Source organism: Oxyura jamaicensis, chromosome 10 (genome assembly GCF_011077185.1).
Source record: "Oxyura jamaicensis isolate SHBP4307 breed ruddy duck chromosome 10, BPBGC_Ojam_1.0, whole genome shotgun sequence".
Lineage (NCBI taxonomy): Eukaryota > Metazoa > Chordata > Aves > Anseriformes > Anatidae > Oxyura > Oxyura jamaicensis.
Window position 1 is genome coordinate 724,758 of NC_048902.1, and position 15,693 is coordinate 740,450.

The 15,693-nt window shown below is 38.5% G+C and overlaps 1 protein-coding gene and 1 long non-coding RNA gene across 11 annotated transcripts in view; one reads left to right on the top strand and one right to left on the bottom strand.

Annotated features, from left to right (window-relative positions):
* Position 1: 1 nt before the first annotated feature.
* SLC24A5 (solute carrier family 24 member 5) lies at positions 2-8,708 on the bottom strand. Its single transcript, XM_035336055.1, has 9 exons — positions 8,355-8,708; positions 7,937-8,116; positions 6,471-6,554; positions 6,278-6,381; positions 5,852-5,952; positions 4,793-5,076; positions 3,870-4,076; positions 989-1,090; positions 2-451 (listed from the first exon to the last, which is right to left on the bottom strand). The coding sequence occupies exons 1-9, from the start codon at positions 8,554-8,556 to the stop codon at positions 129-131; spliced, it is 1,587 nt and encodes a 528-aa protein (XP_035191946.1). The 5' UTR covers positions 8,557-8,708; the 3' UTR covers positions 2-128.
* The window catches only part of LOC118172254, a 163,361-nt gene continuing 153,932 nt past the window's right edge, over positions 6,265-15,693 (top strand). For 7 of the 10 annotated variants that reach the window (XR_004753613.1, XR_004753609.1, XR_004753608.1 and 4 more), the window contains exons 1-2: positions 7,986-8,123; positions 10,110-11,454. This is a non-coding gene — a long non-coding RNA (uncharacterized LOC118172254). Of the gene's footprint in view, positions 6,426-7,955; positions 8,124-10,109; positions 11,455-15,693 lie in introns of those variants that run through there. The other 3 variants (XR_004753616.1, XR_004753614.1, XR_004753617.1) reach the window with 3 other exon arrangements.

Consider the following 15,693-nt stretch of genomic DNA (forward strand, 5'->3'; position numbering starts at 1 on the left):
GTAAATAAGATTTAGAGCCCAATGGGAGTTTTGGATTTTTTTTATTTTTATTTTTAATTTGACTAAATGAAGAAACTGATCTTTCTCTTCTGCTTTTATTTTTTCATCAGTATAATCACTGGTTAAAACTAGTTACCACAGACTCTTGTAGGATTGTTCCCTATGATGCCAAGTTCATATAAAATTGATAATACGGTAAATACGAAGTACAGTACAAGACAAATTGCTCCTAATTTTTTATCTATTTTCCAGCCATTCAGGTGAATTGCCAGAAAAATAAAAACAACTGAACAGATGAGAGAAATGGCTGTGTATGTCAAACCACTGCTGTTCACTTCTATGGGTCCTGATGTATTTATGAAGGCAGTTTTTATAAACCAGGGTATTCCCAAACAGAGCATATCGAATACGTTGGATCCTACAATGTTAGACATAGCCATATCTCCATTTCCTGTAAAACAAGAAATACAAATAAGCCCGCTTAGTTGTGCAGTATAAAATTGCCAAACTGTTTTGGAGGTCCTCAACGTCTCGTAAAACACCATTTTCAGCCTTTTTGTTCTAAGAACTATAGATACGATTCCACAGACCATAGTTTTGGTTACCACAAACATAAAAATGTCTCCCTAAATCACCAGCATCTGCAAAGTTGCACTTAAAATAAGCTAGACAGGTTATTCTAAAATCCACAGTTATGTTTAAAATACCAAGACCTATGGTTGTGTTTTGCAGTAAAACTGTTAACATGTGCTTAACAGCAAATCAAACCAATCTAGAATACTTAGAGAGGTTTAAAATGTCTGAACCACAGCTGCTTTGGGTAAGCTATCTTATTTTAAGCTATCTTATTTATTAGTAGCAAACTAAAATCTAGAATCTGGAGCAAAAAAATTAAAGTCACTCCTTGAATTTCCAAAAATGTTATTTTTTTTCCATAATACCTTTTAAACATACCTATTGAAATGAGCCTGAATCCCAAAAGCTTTACCTTTTCGAGCCACCAGCACACTTGCAACTGTATCTGGTAAGCTTGTTCCTGCTGCAAGTAACGTGAGACCCATTACTGACTCTGGAATTCCCAGTGTTTCACCTGTAGTTGGTAAATAATGGTAGAAAACACAAGTATAGTTTTAGCTTGTTTCATCCAAAAAAATTATTTGGACTTTTCTTGCTGGAGAAAAGACTGGTAATCATACAATAATTCCAAGAGGAATCTGCTCACTAGCTTAATGTGACTAAATATAAAGTGACTGAACCATGAACTATTTAAAAACAAGAACAAAGGAATGTCATCCTGTTCTTGTTCTTCAGTCGCATAAAAAGGAACTGTGATACAGGAACCATCTTATTTTACAAATTTCTCAGAGAATTGCGAGGAAGGTCTCTACTGTTCAAAATGGTATGAATTATGAATTGCTCTTTCAGACACAGCAGAAGTTTGATTACCTAACATTTTTGATTTTGAGCACTTCATCATTAGCACTTGAACATGTTTTGGAGCAATAACTCTTATAATAAAACATTCACTCTTTAAAGGGAGAGAAAAAAGCATGAGTTTCATAGGGAGGAGGGTCATTAAAATCGTTACTGCAACACTATCTCAACTACATGACTTACACACTTCGTTCCAATTAGAAAGCTGCAGTTTTTCAGTTCTTTTGCTGAATTTGGAAGAAGCATAATGAAGAATTGTTAAATAACTTAAGTATGAGTAATGCTTTAGAAGCATGATTTTTTTAGGTAAACACTTTAAATTAAGAATAGTTTTAAATGGTTATTAAAACAGCAGCCTACCCCTCACCCCTGTTTTTAGTACCGTATTTGCTGAAAGAGTATTAGTTTTTCACTTAAAATACAGCAATTCAGGTCTTCAAAACTGTTTTAGCTGCCTTTAGTTCTATGTACACTTTTTTTTTTTTGTTGAAATCTGAATTCTTGCTTACACCAATAAGCACAGTTTTCTTAAAATAAGAGGCGGTATGCTGTAAGCAATGATTGCCTAGTACATACCAGCTTAGTATAGATCAGCCCAGTAAATTTATGTTTGAAACTTATTTTCTGTTCAAAGGGACTAATGTGATCCTGTTGTAAGCTTTTTACTGGTATTTTGTTTTTCATGACTCCTAATGTAAGAGATTTGTAGGATGGATGGACCAACACGATCAGCTTTTGTAAACTAATCCAAGCAAATGAAAGTGAAACATGAATGAAGCAACGTTACGCACCCAGCAGTAGTTTCTAGCCCTCTGAATGTTATGATAGAATCTAAACTCAGGTGAATCATTTTTTTTTTTTTTTAAGATAGATTAATCTTCTAGTTAAAATGTAGTTTTTTTTTTTTTTTTTTTTTTTTTTTTTTTCTGGCAATTGACCATAAAGAGAGAATGGTCTTGTTTTTCTAGCCTTTGTTTAATTTTGTGTATCAGTAGCAATATCGTGCTATAGTAATGAAAATTTCTTAGCTAGTAACAAAAAGCTGTACTAAATTCGGTTTGTTCTTGACCATCGAAATGTAGTCCCCTGCTATGAAAAACATCCTCATAGGCCATTCTCATATGAGAACACATTCTCAGAGGCCATTTATGCAATGATAGAATATTTTTGAGTCACCTTTCACGAAAGAACCTAGACTTGAATATATATATATATGTGTAATTTTTAGAGTTTTAATGTGTAAATAGAACGTATTTGACCTAGAAGTAGTGGGACAAAGACCCCAAAGCTGCTTGTGATGACTCTTCAACGTGGACTAACACTAACACACTGTTTGAAACTCCAGTGTACCTGCTTTCATATAAATTAGTGTTTTGTCTAGAAGAATGGCAATAACTTTTGTTTGGATCCTGTTTCAAAGGCTTCTAGCATTCAGACAGTAAACCCTTGCATTTTAGATACAAGTGGAAATTTTTTGACGAAGTGAACCTGGTGGGTGTTGTATCCAGAAATCTATTAGCAATTTCTCACAGGTCTACCTTTGTGTGGGTCTGTGTCTGCAGTCAACGTTTATTGAATTTAATTTGAAGACAATTTAGGATGCTGAACTAGCAGAATACTGAGGTAGAATTGGTGAGTTATAATATGGAAATGCAAGCTTTGTGCAATGTCTTTCTTGTTTAGCGGTTTGTTTTCTGCTTGTTCTTAAAGACTTTTTTTTTTTTTTCTTAAGCTGACTGGAGAAACAGTGAAATGAGGAAACTTTTAATACTTTAAGATAGTTTTTAAAAAGTTGTTTTTACACTCTTTCACAACCTTTCCCTCACTTAAAAGCAGTGCTTTTACTGCTTGACTTTATGATGTGGATTTTTAAGAGATACACACATACCTGCATACTGAAGAATGTTTAATGAATATACAACACTTTAGTTAAAATAATACAAAAACTTGGGCATCTTTTTTGGCAGTTCATTTAATGCCAAGTCTCTTATTATAGTGTTCAAGAAAACTATAGGCATAGAAATAATAGATATTTTTACAAACACCTGAACCTTTAATTCCAGTCTTGGTGGCTTCCGTGTGTGTCAGACTTTAGCTTGATGAATTTATTGCTGTGTACCTAATTCTTTCACTTCGTGAAGCAGTTTAATGAAACTGTCCTTTTAAATATAGGCTGTTTTTTTGTAGCTTTGTAAACAAATTATTTCATGTGATGATAAGCAGTCTAAAGCAGCTGAATTCTAAAGTAGTTTTCATTAGATGGAAGGAGGCAAATGGAGCAGTCAAACATAAGGGTTTTTTGTTTGTTTGTCCTAAGCAAAATATGTGTTGCTAAACTAACTTAATTGTAAAAAAGAAAACTTCACAGAGAAAAAAATGTGACTTTTTTTTTTTGTTGGCTGCTTCTGTACAGCAGCAGTAGTTAAGGTACATACCTGCTATCGTTATCATCCATACAAGAACGTAAGTTATTGCAGAAATCCATGCTGCTGACATTAAAAATGTCACCATGAACCAGTTCCTCCAAAACCGTCTTCTGCAATCTGGTGTAGTCAAATAGAGTAGTGTAATAATAGGAAGAGATAACACCCACAAAATTCTCTTCATATCTGCTTCAGGCATGGTGAAGACACTTGGATGATCTGTTGAGGAAGTAACTATTTTAAACTGTAGCATTATGTTTGAATCCTTAGTATACGGTCATGCTATTTGCTTCTACTTGTGAAAATACTGGAAGAAGGTTAAAAAAAAAAAATCTTTGTGATGTTGTAACTGTCGTCTTATTAGTACCTGTAACACACTTGACTAAACTCTGAAATCAAATGTTCTTTATTACCATGTCACTAGGAGAGAACCAAGGTGGATGAAAAAAATTTTTCTATAAGGTTTATGTAAAATGTTTGCCAAGATTTAGTACCATCTGCTGATTTGCTGAAGTGAAGAGGAAAAATGATCTGTGGCCCCATCAGAGCTGTTGCTTTACTTCTGCTATAATGCATATTTTGGATAATGAACTGGCCATTTGTCGTAAGAACACAATATAAGTACAGAAGCAGCATGCTCTTCAGCTGATACTGCGTTTTACAGGCTGAGTTGCTGGGAAGTTTCAAATGTGCACAGCAACAACTGATGTTTTATTACTGACACAAGCAACTCCCCTAGCATTCCTCTAGTAACTAATATAAATATCACAGCTATGATTTTACTTAATGTTATATTCCAGGGAAGAATAATGATTTACGTAAGTACTATGCTAGAATTCTTTTGTGAACAAAATCTGAATAATATCTCAAACCATACTCTTTATTAGAACTGATGCAAGCAGGCATATAGTGTTTAAATTTAATAATACTTCTACCTTCAGAGATTTCATCAAGCCCATGCAAGCATGTTGAAAGTTGAGAATAGTCCATCTCATCTTGAAAAATTCCACTATCTGTTCTTGACTGTTGACGAATTAGAGGTCCACTATCTTCCCTCCATCCAGCCAATGGCTGCTGCTCAGCATTCTCTTCCATAGCTTTTGTAAAACACGAACAGCAGGGACTGAACCTTTTCATGAGGCATTGGTTGATTTGAATGTCAAAACATAGTACCAGAATATAACACCCATATATTAATAATAAGGAAGCACTTTCATACCTAGAATGAAAAAAAAAAAAAAAAAGATTTTACATAACTTGTAATATATATTAATATATAAAAATAAATTCATTAAAATGGCTGACATAAGAAGAGAAAAAACTTGCATGAATTGTGAAAGGCAAAAACAAAAGCATCTATTTGCACTTGTATGGGCAGTGTCATGGAAATTCTTAAATGTCTCCATGTCTTTCAGTAGTTTGATTCATTCCACTCCCCTGTGGAATCTTGTCTGTGCATTGTATAGCTGCATGTTTTCCAGGGGAACTTAATGAACAACTGATGTTTTCAAAATTGAGTCTTCATTTGATGGTTATAGAGAGGTATAGAAAGTGCTATTCTGAGTGAGAAACTTCAGGAATATAGTACTGTACCTGACTGTCCTGAGACAACAGGAGTTTCAGTGTTGACCGAAGAGTGCTAGTATCAGAAGCTCATGATCTGCTTTGAAGACATGTCTTAGTGTTAATGCTATTAAAGGAAAGCTTCTAAAAGAAGCAAGCTCTGAAGACTAATTGCTATGCCAAAACAGGTATGATAGAAATCCTGAAGTCTGTACAGAGAAACCTATGCAGATCACACTTTATAAATATGCAGGGTTTGAATGTTTAGGTAATAATATTTACAAGTATTGTGACTTTCTACATTTTTAAAGCCAACAGGATGTTTGTTTCTGTTAGTGAATGGCAGTTCAGGCTACTTGAAGTTTTTTTTGTTTTAGCACTGTTTCACTAATCTCCAGTCAACATGAACTCAACACTACTCATGCTCTTACCAGTAAATTCTGCTGTCAGATATCATCGCAAGGACCGCCGCTACACTAATTGTATATGCCAGGCAGTCTCTAAACAGCGGCCAACAGGATAGCCTCGAAACCTGCAGATCACAGATTCATTCACATTTTTTTTTTTAATTTGTCTGTAATACTTTCACTAAGTGCTGTAAATGCTGCATCAATATGTTGTTTCTATATTATGTACAAATTTAAGATTCTTAGGAATGATTTAAGTATGATATTTAACAAGTTAGTGTTTTTAAAAACTTTCATAGCAACTTATCTTAAAACAGATTACATGCTGGTTTTGCTACTAAATAATAAACTTGACAGTTGTCATAGTAAGTCTCTCTTGACTTTTGTTGGCAAAACAGAAAGGATAACCTTCTGGTTCTTAGGTATGGAACTACCAAAGTTGATACATACCACGCTAGAAAGCAGCCCACAAGCTGCACAGATCCCAAGAAGATTATAGATTGCTGATCCGAGGATGGTGCTAATGCCAATATCTCCCTTTGTCACGAAGACTCCTGCAAGCAAAATGACTCGGGTACGTTCCAGTTCAGCAGGCAAGGTAAAGAATTCTAGATTCTGAGGAGTCAAAGCATGTGTCTCTTACCTAGAAAAGCAGTGACTAGCTCTGGAGCTGAGCTTCCAGCAGCCATAAAAGTTGCTCCAGCAACATCCTGAGAGAGGCCAAGGCCTGAGGATAGAGTAAAAGTATTGCTTTAAAAATAAAAAATAAAATAAACTTCAGTAGTCTGTACCCATTACATGCATTAGTATGTGATATTTAAAGCTCCTGCAGTTCAATGGAATGAACTTTGCTTGCTTTCATACAGTTAATGCATTTATTTGAAATGACCAAAATGTATTGAAAGTGTAGCCTCATTTATTGGGTTAACTTATTCCCAGCTTTATTACAGAAAATAGATTAAATACTAGAAATGGAGCACTGATAGTACAAGACATTTTGGCATGATCTTAAAATGTAAAATAGGCATACTTATGTAGGATCTGATTGTATCATAAGGATAACAATTGCAGGGAGATTCCTTGGACTACAGTTTGATAAGGCTACACGATTCACGTCAAGTCTATTTTAAGGGACATCTGTGCTCCTGTGTCTTAACATACCACAAATATTAGGTAAATTCAAACCAATGCTTGGATGAGCCTGTCTTGCTTGAATGCAGTAAGATCTTTGTTCTGGTAAGTTGTCTGTTTCAGAAATTTAACTCACTTTTTTGATCAATGTATGCGCACTAAGGATGGGCAAGTATGGCTAACTATGGAATGACAATCTAGCATTTACTGTCAGAAAAACAAACAAACAAAAACAACCTAAAAACCTAGCTCTGTAGCAGTGCTTAAGCTTACATTTCCTGTAAGTGGTCTGATGTGATTGGAGAATGCTTTCCAGTTCAGGGATGAGTTTCCCTAGCTTGCTTGCTTGTTTGTTTGTTTTTTAATTCTTTGCAATGAAAAGCTGAACTCTCAGCCAAGACCATCTTTTTAATTCTGTGGTCTGCTGAACGCAGGGAAATTACCACAGGTTAATGAGTTTTCACAGAACTGCTGTAATTATATTCCTTTCCTTTCTGTGTCATGCCTTTTATATGTAAGCAGTTGCTCATACTAGTACTTGTTCAGTACTTTGAAAAAAATACCAAAACTTCAGCAAGGACGTTAATTCCCATGATTTTATATAGGAAATGTTTGGGATTTTTTCCTTCTCCCTTTTTCCCCCTCTTGCCTTTACTGGTAATGTGGATTTACAGCTACTCACCTAAAGTTACATGTATTGTCAGTTCAGTTAATCCTGAGGAAATTTTAAGATTTTCTTCCAGGTATAAGGAAAGCACATTTTAAATAAATGCTTAAGAGGAGTGTAATCAGAGTTTATTTTTCAGTACAGCCTTGATATATTGCATCGAATTAAATGTTGTATTGATAAAGTCTAACTGTGCAAGGAGACTCGGAACTTTAGTTTGGTCTCCAGAGCACTCCAACTTCGGCACTTTTCAAAGAGAGTGACCTACACAGAGCTTAATTTTAGAGGAAAAAGGAAGGATGTTCACTTACATTCACTAATGATCTCTAGAGAAGGCAGGAAGTAATCATCGCACACAATGGACACGGCCAAAAACATGTAAAGTATAATTATGAAATAGATAACGATTCCTCCATCCTTTCTCTCCTGTGGTGTAAAAAATCCCTCAGGAAACTCCGATGAAGAGGAGAGGACACAGTTCGTTCTGTTTTCTGAAAAGTGAGTACAAGGGCGTTACGCATCCCCACGCCGCGTAGTTCTCAGGCAGCGGAGCGGCGTGTGCTCCACGCGCGGGCTGCCTTCGGTGGGGCTCTTTCAAAAGGGGTGTATCTGCCTCGTAGGCTCCAGGGCAGCCTCAGGAGAGCCGCTGGAGTCGCCGCGGTGCGAGCGGGCTCACTGGCGGCAACGACCGCGGGCAGAGCCCCTGAGGGGGCGGCTTCCGGCTCCTACCTGCGTCCGCGGCCGGGCGCTGGGCCCGCGCTCCCCGCGGCGGCGGCTGCCAGGCCGCCAGCAGCAGCGGCAGCAGCAGCAGTGTCCGCGCCACCCGCCGTCTCCATCGCCCCTCGGCGCCCGCTCGCATCTCGGCGGTGCCGGAGCGGCTCTGAGCGCCGGGAGGAGGGAGGCGGCCGGGGTTGGGGCACTGGACGGTCATGTGAGGGCCGGGGCCGGTCCTCCCCCCGCACCTCGTGGGGTCCCGGCCCCGGGCTCCCTCAGGGTGCTGCCGCCCCGCCCGAGTCGCGCCCGGCCCCTCAGGGCGGCCGCGAACCGGTCACCGGCACCCCCGCTCCGAGTGCTTCGCCCGGGGGCTTCACCTCAGACTCCATCAGGAGCCGATGGGTACCGCTGGATGGAAGGTTAATTCAGCCTGTTCTGACAGAAGCTGTATTATTATTATTATTATTGTGCGAATTTCTCTTTGTTCCCACCTATTCCACCAAAATTCCTGTCAGACTGTGTGAGTACTGGTCTTGTCCCCCCCTTGGGCGGAAGAGATGTTCGTGCTATTTAGGTAAACTATTCAGCGAGAGCAAGGCCGAGACCGACTGCACAATCCTTCGTTTCAGAGCTGGTTAACTAAAATTCTTTGTCTGGTGACCTTTCCACAATGAAGTCATGTGTATAATTGAGGATTAAATGGTAAAATACAGTCTTTTAGCAACATGGCTTTGTAGAGCCATTCCCCCCACTCCCCCCTAGCCACCAGTTACACTGAAAGAAAAGAGTTTTCCATTACATCTCTTACAGACGTGTCTCCACAAATGTTTTCAATCCCATTATGCAAAATGACATTTTGAGGTGCCTGTGCTGCTATTAATCATTTATTAGGTGCGCTGCTTACAGTTGTGAAAAACAAGGGCAAACTTGAAAATGGTGTTTTGCTTCATTGCATCTAATCCTTCCAAATTCTTGTTCCCTACATCCCTGTTGCTTGGCTAACACATGATCAGCCTCTCTCTAGTATACAGAAGATAAGGTGATAAAATGGTTATTTTTCTTCTGCAGTAAAATGGAATGAGTAAACAATCCTGAAGCCACCATTAGAACATGAACACTCGCAATTGCTGTTGCCCATTTCGGAACCTTCAGTGGCCTATTTTTTTTATTATTATTATTTTTTTTTTTTACCACAATAAGGATGATTTTAACAGTCAACATTTTTTAGAGAACAAGTTATCCATTCTTTCTGAAACATATACCAAAGTGGAGTTATGGCAGCTGCTGCTCCTGCTTTGCAGGAGGAGATAAATCATTTTGGTTTTGAAAGATTTAAGGATAGGATTTTCTTCCAAATCCCACTTTCAACCATAATAAAACAGTACAAATTTTCTTGTCTAAATTACCAATGTCCATTTCCCTAGATAGGTCAACAGAAAGGGTTTCATTATCAAGGTAAGCAGCTTCCTTGGCATTACCTGGCCCCTTCCCTTCGAGCTTATCGCTTACTTAGAATCTCAGCAACGTTTTCTAATATCTGGTGTTTCATTTCAATTTAGATAATTTTTTGATAACGCGCTTTTTTTTTTTTTTTTTTTTTTTCCTGCTTTAAATTGCTCATGGACCTGCTGTTCTGATTGGAGTGACTTCTCTGCTACAGCATAATGCTTGCTGTGTAATTAGGAAAGCTTAGTCAAGCAATTTCAGGATTTGGAGGTTTTGCTATGGTCTGGTTTTGCTATGCATTCAAGCTCTAATTCCTTTCTGCAGGAACCCCCTCTCCCTGCATAGCTGAAGCAAACAAGAGCTTTGATTTTGGTGAAGACTGAAGCCTACTTATTTTGCCAAGAAGTTGTGAGTGAGGTTGCTATGCTCGTGCCCTCCTTGCAAAGCACACCCCTGGAGAGAGCAACAAATAGAGGAAAAAAAAAAAAAAAAAAAAAAAAACAACAAAGTCTTTCAGCGTGAGGAACCATGTGCTACATATCTGCATGCTTGACCTAGTGCAAAAATACACACAGCCAGACTGTGTTTTGGCCTCAGCATGGCTGGCTCCTTGGTCTGGGCTATTTCAGTCTGAGAGCCTTCTGCAAAGCTGAGGTGAGTCAACTAACAGTGCAGATTTATGTGTGCTGCTGCATTTTTGGCTGCTGTTAAGATAAAGCCCAAGCCCTTAGTAGTAAAAAATAATATGTAAATAAAATTTTCAGAGCTTCTGAAGGAGAGAGAAGGGCAGAGGTTTGCTATTCAGGTTGCTAACACTAATGACCTGCCACTTAACGGGCTATGCCAGAGTCTCCCATGGCTGCCCAAGCACAAAGCTCTTAGAGGGAGAGGTAACCTGAAACTACAGCAGCCATAGTTCCTTTCCTGTTGTCCATATTCTGATGTAAACTAACTGTTATAAATCTGAATGCCCTCTGTTCAAATGAGGACTGTTTTATTTTGCTACAACTTAAAGCAAAAGGAGGTTGGGCTGTCTAGAGATCTGACTCCACCTGTGAGCTATTTAGAGTCTGATGGACAGGCTGATGGGCCAGGTGGGAGAAAATGTATGTCAGGATCAGTTGGTTTGTCTCTGGGCAGCAGGTACTCTTCTTCCACAGGTGAGGTAGAACTTTAGCATTTCTGTATGCCTATAGAGTGAATTGTGAATTTCTCTGGCTTCCTTAATTATACGTGCACTTGCAATTTTTTTTTTCTAACTGAAGCTGTGAGCTATTATTTTAGTCCTAGATTGATATCTGTATAAAATTAGCCCAATCTGGGGTTGAACGAGTGCACTCAGGCAGCCCTAGAGCTCATAGGAGTGCAGCTTGCTGGTAGCTGTACCTTAGTGGTAGAGTTTCTGTCCCAGTATGTGATCCTTGATAGAGCTCTGTGTTTTTCATGTGATGCTCTCTGTAAGTATACACCAGTTATGCTCCTGGTGGTAAGGCCTAATGTACTGGGAAGCAAATTAAGTGAAGATGTTTTCATCCTCAAGAAAATCCCCAACATTTTTTTGGTAAACCAGTATTATCTTTGTTTGGCAGAACAGAAGTGGAGGATGGAGAGGCAACTGGCTGCCTGGACGATTACTGCGATGGGAGGCTGTGCTAGAGCTGTTCAGAAGGTTGGTTTCCACAGTCCTGTTCTTCTGATCATGCTGCTCATATGACTCTTTGGAAGCTAGAGTAACTATCTGTGTAAAATGGTGGTCTCTAAAAGAGCTGGTAAAATAAAATCCTCTAACCTGGGATGTGCAGATATCACCCTAAGGTGATGAGATAGATATGTTACTGTTGCAGAGTTAAAATAAGTTTCTTCAGTATAACTCCATTATTCTTAATTTAAAAGATAAATACACTGTCATTGTCAGACCAAATATTCCCCTTTGTCAGCATTTCATGGCTCACTTCCTAGATCTAGATAGATTGATGATAGCCGTTTAATATTCTTTTCTCCACAAGCAGTGATTTGAGAGTTGCCAACTCTCATGATGGCTGCTGCTTTTCTTAAAGCATCAGCTTCCTGATATACGTTAGCTGCACCAGAATCCTATCTTGTTTTCTCTTTCTCTGAAATAAATATTTGCAGAGAAACTTGAAAATGTGAATCTCAACTTCCAATGCTATAAGACAAATAAACACATGGCAAAGTATTATATTCAATATTTGCAATCTCGTGACTTGAGGAAGGGTTGGTGGGTTAATTCATGGTTTTAGGCCAATGAAAAGGGGAACGATTTTGATTTCTGGCCCTCAGCTCCCTGAAGTACATGAAGAGTGAAATGTTCTGTTGTGAATACTTCTGAAGATCACTGGAAGATACAACTCATTTGCAGCCCCTTGTGACAAACAGGAAAAGTAGTTGAGCTTTGAAGGAATAGTGTATATTAGCCAACACAAGCTGGTGTGAGACAAATTTATTCTAGAGCTTTTGGCCTTCATGTTCTGGCCTTGCGCATGTGGTGAATATTTCTTTATTCAGCCTAAGCTGCAAAGTTGTGAACAGTGTATGCTTTTTAGTGGTTCATAGTTAGACTTCAGTGTTGATATGTCTGTGAGCTAAATGCGGAAAGCTTCCAGCTTTTCTGTTGGCTGCTTCCAGCTATACTGCAGTCTCTGAGTGAGTAACGAGGTTATCTTAGACAGACCATGAAAAGCATTTGGGCTACTGAGTCAAGGGGAGGTAGGTGTGGGTGGCAAGACATCTGAAGCTGCTGTCTTCAGTGGGGTTTATAATTGTGGAATATTTTTTGTGTTAGCTGTGAAATAAAGTCATTCCTGGTGGTCGTGTGGGTCTCATTTGCTTTGGAGCTTTGCTTGTATTTAGGTCGGAAAGGTCTTCTCCAGTAACATTAGAACTCTCCTCTATGTGTTAACTGTTTTCTTTTGGTTAAAAGTTCTCATTAAGACAATTGGAATGTATCATAAATGCCAGTGCTTTTGGTATCATGGAAATGGACGTCTCATGCTGGTTGACTACCTAGACTGATCACTTCAGAATACTTTATCTGAAAGGCTAGGATAAGTCTATTTGTACTGCAGTCCTCTTTCAGAAGCAAAACAGCTACCAGAGCAGGGCTGTTACTAGCCAGTAATTAGTCTTCTCAAATGCTGTAGAGAAGCTTCTTTGTATAAATTCTTGTTTGATATTGATATACCCAGTCTTTAGAACATCTTAAGGCTGTGAAACTCAGAAGGCTGCATATAGTCTAAAAAAGATGGAGAATCGTGGGTGCTCTGCAAATACATCAGGCATGCTGGAGGCATGTGAAAAAAGAGCTTGCGTGCAGGGTGGCCAAAAAAAAAAAAAAAAAGAAAAAGAAAAAGAAAAATGTTGAGTTTATGGGGGGAGACATATGGATAACAGTAACTTTGCACCATGACCACTGACCACTTGAGGCTGCTCTGTTCCATCCCTACCGTTCCATCAGTTTGTGAATAGACCAAAGATGTGCCCTCCTCTTCTATTCTAGTGCAGTATTGTATCAGTGGGGCAGGTAAATTCACCAGAAAACATCTGGGAGAGTTAAATACTGTATTCAAGTATTTCTTTGATGCAAGCTTTTTTTTTTTTTTTTTTTTTTTTTTTTTTTTTTTTTCCTACCTATTTATTTATTTTATTTTTCCCTGAAATATAGGAAAGGCAAGGTCTTTTTTCTCTGGACAAATGAGAACCAAAAACCTAAAATGGTTCCTTGCTTGCAATTTCTAAACTCTTCTTCTCCTGCCAGTTTTATACACCATGGGGTTTTGGTCCCTCTCAGGTTGAATTTTGCTTCCCCTTCGGTGTTGTTGCTGCCCTTTCTGTTGACACAGGCACTATAAAGAAAACCTTGTGCTAGTACTTACTCTGGAGTATATGCTTCCCCTCTTGTTTAAGACTGTTTTCTATGGCTTTTTTACTTTGGCTCTGCACTCTGGCTGTCTTGAGACTTGGCTTCATCCACTGCCATCATTTTGGTGTACTTCTCTTGTATTGTTTTGGAGATTGAGCTCTGTGATGAAGCCTTTGTGTCGCAGCCTCTGCGATTTTAGTGAGTCTCCTGGGTTTGTTCAAATTTTGTTGTTATTTTTTTCATTGTATTGCTAATGAAACTGCTGCTTCTCTGGCAACTTTCAGCTGACCTTGAGTTAGTAAGTACTTAGGAATTTACATTCTACATAAATAAAAATTGAAATTATTATTCTTATGATCATAATATTATTTTTATGGTTATTGCCTGCAAGTTCTGTAACCTCAGTGATATCTCAGGAGATGAAACAAACTCTCAGTACGTAAGCGTTTGTATACAAACATCAAATCATGTTTTGTCTAATGTGATTGCTTCTTTTCATGTATTCCTATAACTAAACAAGCATTAGAAAAATAATTATTATTGACATACCAGAGAAGCGAGACATTTAATTCTGTCTTACAGGCTACCAAGTTGTTTCACCAGATAATATCAAAATGTACTAGCATTATTTACAATGTAATAGGTGTTGATTTGAGGATGTTTTTGAGTTTCAGAAATTGATCTGTAAAAGAGTGTGTTGTAAAAAAAAAAAAAAATTAAAAAAAAAAAACACCTGCTTGTTTATGTTGGGTTATGTTGCTGTGCATCAGTCTAGAGGAGAGTGTTTTAAAGTACCTTTGGTTTTTGGTGCAGTATCTGTGATGCTAACCTTTTGTTACTTTAACTGTGTGTGTTGTGATATGCTCCTTGAAATTCTCTTTTCCTCCTATCACCCCTGTGCAGCCTCAGGGGTGAAGCTAGGGGGATGGGGGGGGGGGAGCAGTTTGCTTGCTTGCTCCATGGGTATGCTTTTCCTTCAAGTGGAAAAGGGGGAAGCAGAGAACACCCCGCAGGGAGCTGGAGGAGGGGCCTCTGTGGCAGCCTGGCTAGACAGCAAAGCATAAGACTGTTGCCTCTTCTGCAATGAAGAGGGAGGGCAACAAATTGAAGAGCAGATAATTCTGGTAAAATATATCTAAGTGGCAGTATGCCAAAAAGATGGTCTGGGTAGATAGCTCTGTGAACCTGGAATTTACAACAGCTGGCTGAAATTCAGCTGGAACTCCTTGACAAATTGGTTCTCCCAGTTTACACTTTGGGTAGAGCTCTTGTAAATTATATCCAGACTAATACACAAGTTATGTGTGCAGATGCCTGTCTTTCCTCTGGAAACACTGTAAGCTCTACATGAGATGAAGGAACAAAATCAATTCTGTGCTTCTGTCAAGGAGATGACAGAACTATTACTGCTCAAACTGAGCAGCGCAGACAACTGAAGCTTAAAATTCTTGCAAACTCTGAGAATGTCTCTTTAGAGAGCTTTGGTGCAGTCCCCCCACTGCTTTCTCATGAGAGATCTCATCAACATAAATGCAGTTTTGTATTTTTGTATGAGGACTTAGTTTCTTCCAAGCTCATATAAACTGATGGTGAGTCACTACTGATTATCCCTTCACAATGCAAGCTTAAAGCTCCACTGTGAAATGAAGGTTATTTAAAACTTTACATATTTTCTGGGAATTCTGTCATTGCTATACATGCAAACACATAGCATTTTTAATCTTCTAAGACAAAGTATACCTTAATTAGTAAGTATATCGATAGCTTAATTTTTAGCATAGAATATATGGATAATACTGTATCTTTCACAAGAAGCATATTGTAGCTACAGAGGTACAGATGTGATAGGGCTGAAACGTTTTCCCTCAGCATAGAATAACTGTTATATCTTCATGTTGCTACATCCTGTTCCTCATATTCTCAGATACTCTGAATTCCATATGATGCAAGAGTTTCTCATCTATTTTAAATGCTGCTAGCTTATGTGTTTGTCTCCCCACCACTGGAAACATCATTTCTTTGTGGTCA

Bases quoted from the DNA above. Each gene is read 5' to 3' on its own strand.
- SLC24A5 (XM_035336055.1), bottom strand. From the start codon at position 8,556: ATGACCGTCCAGTGCCCCAACCCCGGCCGCCTCCCTCCTCCCGGCGCT. The intron at 6,382-6,470 runs GTAAGAGACACA...TTTTGCTTGCAG, and splicing joins GCTAGTCACTGCTTTTCTAG to GAGTCTTCGTGACAAAGGGA. The intron at 5,953-6,277 runs GTATGTATCAAC...TGTGATCTGCAG, and splicing joins GTGGGCTGCTTTCTAGCGTG to GTTTCGAGGCTATCCTGTTG.